Raw genomic sequence first — 6,000 nt, 5'->3', positions numbered from 1 at the left:
GAAAACGCTTCCCAGTGACATCAGGACAGCAGACAGTTTACATATCTTCCTCCTCAATTTGAAAACTGTTGAATCTGTTTCTCTGATACTTTGGACATCAGATAAAAAAACAGAACACTTAGCACCAGTACTAACGATGGTTTGGCTTATTTGAAGGGAAAATATCTTCATAATTGCTTCTAATTGCTAGACTTTCTGTACTAGCTTCTCATTATTTAGGTTATTTTTGTGCCATCAGCTGCCTGCCGTGATCACGCAGTAACACTGAGCTAAATCAAACACTAAACGGAGCCTCACAGCTGTGCGGAGCTTTCAAAGTTGGACGATATTTCACATCACATGAAGTCATTTTGATCTTTTGTTACAAGCCCATGAGTTTGTGCGGCTTAAAATCAACATAAAGCAATTACTACTTTGTATGCATTCAATAAACAGCAGCTCCCGTGAGGTTTTAGAGCCCGCAAACACGAAGAACAAAAATTCAAGTGAAACTGAAATGAATGTATTAGAAATAATCTGCAAATCACTGTTGCAGTCACACACAGACAAACGTTCCTTTATTGTGTATTTATGGACAGTTTGCACATTTATGGTTTATCATTAGCAACAAGGATGATTCATCAACTGCAGTAAAACCTCTCATAGTTGAATTATTTAAAAAATAAACAAATTGAGCATGAATAAATAATGAAATGTGAAGAAATCCAGTTGATATTTTCTTTTTTTACTTCCTTCCAGTGACTGAACTCGCAGTATACATTATAAATCAATTCATCTAGCAAAAACATATCCTAGCTTTATAAAATACGACTTTCAGCTCAAGTCCAGTGTCTTCAATGAAAGAAAAACATTCCTAAAGAAAAACCAGTAGTGAAGTACCATTATTATACATATTCAAAAGATGCCACGAGGTTTTTTTCTCTAACAAAAACTGACATCAATCATCTAGAGGAAAAACCTACCGAGAAAAAGACATTCTCTTGATGGCACGGAGGGGGGTATAACTCAGGGCTATGCGTGATGGTCTTTCTTCAGCGTTGAGAGATAAACATTCCACTCACATGTTCTTCTTTTCTTTTCCATTTCATCATCACTGAGGCAAACAGCGTGATCACATTAAATCAGAAGTAACACTTTATTGTACAGTCTGTGTAGCTTATTGTGTAAAATATATTCCCAGTATTCCCACAAACATGTATTCAGATCTCCAGGGGAACAGAGTCCACGGGATAGCATCAGAGCTGATGTCGATTTGATAAACGTCCATCGGATTAAACAAGACTCTGTAGCATTTTGTTCTTAAAAGCCAAAAGAATAAAAGCAAATGATGTCAATATTTATTAAAGGTAACCCTGGCTATGTGGACAATCCTCCTTAATGTGTAATTTCGGTTGAAAGCTAAAAACATGTGCTGTATGTCGTGTTGATATTATCTAAACATTTAAGGGAATTTGTTTTAAATATAAAAACGCTGTACACAATTTAGCAGAGTTTGGCAGCAACCGTTGTATCCTTTTTAATAATATGTTATAGTCCTATGTCAAAGAAACTCTACAGTATTTTGGGTGCTTAGTGTTATATTTTACACATAATATATTGTGCTTTGCTAGTTAGCACGCTCCTTCTTACACACATCATAATAAAAGCTACGGTTAGCATCTCGTTGTTCGTTAGCATCAACACCAGCTTGCTGTTAGCTTCTTGGCTAACTAGCAAGGCAATAGTTAATGTTGTTAATTGGGCCATCATCATCATCATCATCATCATCATCATCATCATCATCATAAAACATTTTCAATATATTGGATCCTTCTAATGCACTTACATTTTTCTGTATTTACTCTGAGATACAAAATTCATTTTATACCTCAGAGTAAAAACGTTAGCATAATACCAGCTTGCTGTTAGCTTCTTGGCTAGCTAGCAGGTTATTCCTGTTCACTGGGCCATCGTCATCAGTTTAAAGCATTTGAAACTGATGGGATCCTTCTGACGCATTTCAAAATCGCATCGAAATGTATTTCTTTATCCATCCGTAAGCATTATCCGCAGCTTGCTGTTAGCTTCTTGGCTAACAGTATTATTATATTATTTTATAACCCTCTGTTAAAACAATTCTATATTTGATGCTCAATGTTGTATTTTGCAAATGTTATATCAATTGTACTTTTGCCAATAAACACAACAAAATGAAAAATGTACATCTCATCGTTTGTTAGCATCAACACAAGCTTGCTGTTAGCTTCTTGGCTAACTAGCAAGGCAAAAAGTTAATGTTGTTAATTGGGCCATTATCATCATCATCATCATCATCATCATCATCATCATCATCCTCATCATCATAATTCTAAAACATTTTCAATATATTGGATCCTCGTAATGCATTTCAAAAATGAAGTTCAACCGCATAAAATTGTATCTGATACTTAAAACTGTTAGCATTAATATCAACTTGCTGTTAGCTTCTTGGCTAGCTAGTAAATTAATCCTAACTGGGCCATCATCATCATCATCATCATCATCATGGTATTAAAACACTTTCAATGCATGGGATGCTTCAAAAAACAGTTAGCATTAACGCAAGCTTGCTTGTTAGCTTCTTGGCTGTTAGCTTCTTGGCTAACAAGCAAGGCCAAACGTGTTCTTGTTAATTGAGCCATCATCATCATCATCCTCATCATCATTTTAAAACAGTTTCAGAATATGAAATCCTCCTGACGCATTTGGAAGCATCCCGTCAAACTGCTCTAAAATGCATTTCTGTATCTGATCGTAATCAAGGAGGGTCAACATGTCTTAAGAAGTATAAATTGCAATATATTTTATCTGACATTTCAAAGTCAATTCTTGTAGAAAATGTACTAGACTGACTAAAATAGTTTGACCAAATAATCTAAACTGAAGGTCCACTTGCTCGGGATCTTCTCTGATATCGACTCTCCTGTTCTTTACCACAAAACTCAACTTTGCTTCGTTTTCATTGATCTTTGGTAACATTATGGAAATAAGTCCTACAGCTTTCTCTAAGTACATCTTTAGTCAAGATTAGTTTTATCAAAATACACAAATCTGGCTTTAGGTTAGCCAGATTAGCCATGCTAGTGCTTATTTTCCACACAACAAAATCCATTGCTTCTTGTTGAGGGAGCACTTGTGATGCGAACTTTCGGGTTGTGCTAAGAATACACCACTGTATTAGGAGTCAGTTGGATTAAATAACAAGAATCTCCAATATATTGAAAATGCGTCAGATGCAGTATTCATCAGAGTATTTGAAATTGGCAATAGTATTTTGTATGACGACTGTCACAGTGACACAAGTTTGGAAATAAATCTCATGAGCGATCTACTAACTACTCTAATACATGTTAAATATCTTTATTCCCTCTTGGTTTTTACACTTTGTAGTTAATCAGAATTTATATTTATTTAATATTACCGACCAACTGTCTGAGATTTTTGACAGAACTGCCAAGCCTCTGCAACACCGAGACGTTGTAGAATAAAGTGCACTGAAACTGAATCACACACAACTTCCAAGTACAGTAATTGTGCGCCACGCAGCTTCACCCCGGGTGGAGGGCTCTGGGGATATCCGGGGGTCATTCATCAAGGTTAGACAGTGGAGAAATGTGCCTGTTGTTGGTATTAATAGCCTGGGGTGAAATGGGTCTCCTCCGCTGTGAAGAAGATTTGGCAACTCGGGTGAGCACAATCTCACTCTACTCCACTTTTACCGGCTCAAGACCCACTCTGGGCCTCTTTTGCCTCAAGCTGCAGGAGAGGCTCGGAAACCACCCGCCATCTCCACCTCTACGACCTTACTCCTTGTACTGTTGCCCCGGTTCAGTAAATCATATCTCTCTAATAAACTTCATGATTGATAAATTATCTGCTCTTTGTAAAATAAAATAAATGTAATTTGCGGTTATTAAGGCAGTCTTTCCATTTATAAACAAGACATTTTAAAATCAGAAACTGGACAGGAAAACAGAAATGAAGTCGGACTTGTCCCAAAGAAGTCATGTTTACTTTCTCCATAGTTAAAATGTTTTTGCTCTTCAATCCCTCAAGGAAAAAGTCTTGTAAAGTTCCCACGTCTCCTCTTCTCCCATTAACAGCTCATCTTCAAATTCCACGGAGTCCCTCGAGTTCTTGCAGAAGTCTGGGTTTCTAGTTTTCAGCCGAGAAACAACTCAGTGTCGGAGTTATACGTGCACTGATGGCACGCTCTTGTTGAGGACCTGCGCCCTCATCACCTGCACGCTGGTCATGATCTTCTTCTGGTGGCCCATCAGCGTCACCCCCAGCCTTTGGATGTCTCTGCAACACATGAACACACACACAGAAAAACACATGAAATCCGGATTGAGTGATCTACAATGGCCTCATAATTTAATCCCAAAATGCTTTAGTCACATTAGGTTTTGTAATAACACCAATAATGCGGCTCCGTAACAGTTAGGTGTGTAAATCACTGTTAAGAAGTTTGTGATCAAGTTGACGTTGGTGATAATATGTTAATGTTGAGTTCACAACTTGTTTCTGCTGCCCCCATGTGGCCAACAAAATATAGCAGATTTAACAGCTAAGTGTGGATGTAAAGAACGGAGGGAACTTTATATTGACTACGATACTATACAATACGGTACATGTAAATAAAGTACCTCAACATCGTTTCCAATATCAATTTATTGTACGCTTTATGGACAAGATTTCAAGCTATTTTAATTCAGTGCCAGAATAAGGAGGTTTCCCCTACCAAAACAAATCTGGGTCAGTCTATATTTTTTTTAGAGGATCTTATATTATTATTTTGCCCCTTGTAGCACCTTGGGATTACTTTTAGAAATGAAAGATGCTTCACAAATAAAATGTATTATTATCATTATTATTATTATTGTTATTATTTTTTTTTATAATTATTGTTATTATCATTATTATTATTATTGTCATTATTATTGTTATTATTATTAATATTATTATTATTATTAATAATAATAATATTATTAATAATAATAATATTATCATTATTATTATCATTATTATTATTATTATTATTATTATTATTATTATTATTTTTATCATTATTATTATTATTATTATTATTATTATTATTATTGTTATTATTATCATTATTATTATTAATATTATTATTATTATTATTATTATTGTTATTATTATTATTATTATTATTATTATTATTATTATTATTATCATTTTTATTATTATTATTATTATTATGAATATTATTATTATTATTATTATTGTTATTATTATTATTATTATTATTATTATTATTATTATTAATATTATTATTATTATTATTATCATTTTTATTATTATTATTATTATTATTGTTATTATTATTATTATTATTATTATTATTATTATCATTTTTATTATTATTATTATTATTATTATCATTATTATTATTATTATTATTATTATGAATATTATTATTGATAGGTCCATTTCATGTATTGTTTTGGTTGTGTGGTTTTATTACATACACACTCTTATACCAATGTGTATATCTTATTTGATTATTTCTAATTAAACTGAATTGCCGTTGAAAAAGGTGGTACTTGCATCGATATTCTTATATGTTATCATTATAACATTAGCAAAAAATAGTCTTGAAATGACCCTGACATAGTGTAGTTAATGGGGCGATATAGCATTCAATGAAGTTCGATATTTCGACCGGCATACATGACACAGATTAAACCGCCATGTAGTCGACTCCTGTTCCTTAAAAGTGTCCGATAATCTGTTGCATGTCATATTTCCCTCTGAAGTTATTGACCCAAGCTCTTCTGTTTGCGCTCGAGCCCCAACAGAAACATTGTGAACACACACACACACACACACACACACACACACACACACACAGACTCAATAGTAGGAAGTTAGCAGAAAAAAAGTCATCTCATATCCAGTTAAAATGTTTGTTGTAGCATAAATGTCCTCTGGAAATGCTTAGATCCATTTAGAGTT

At 33.8% G+C, this 6,000-nt stretch overlaps 1 protein-coding gene across 1 annotated transcript in view; it reads right to left on the bottom strand.

Moving 5' to 3' along the window:
• Nucleotides 1-540: 540 nt before the first annotated feature.
• The window catches only part of epha8 (eph receptor A8), a 95,388-nt gene continuing 89,928 nt past the window's right edge, over nucleotides 541-6,000 (bottom strand). The window contains exon 20 of the mRNA XM_063911932.1: nucleotides 541-4,323. Coding sequence (XP_063768002.1) covers nucleotides 4,209-4,323 — 115 coding nt within the window. The 3' untranslated portion in view covers nucleotides 541-4,208. The remainder of the gene's footprint in view (nucleotides 4,324-6,000) is intronic.

The sequence above is a fragment of the Eleginops maclovinus genome, chromosome 20 (assembly GCF_036324505.1).
Source record: "Eleginops maclovinus isolate JMC-PN-2008 ecotype Puerto Natales chromosome 20, JC_Emac_rtc_rv5, whole genome shotgun sequence".
Taxonomy (NCBI): domain Eukaryota; kingdom Metazoa; phylum Chordata; class Actinopteri; order Perciformes; family Eleginopidae; genus Eleginops; species Eleginops maclovinus.
This window is presented reverse-complemented; position numbering and strand designations above follow the sequence as displayed.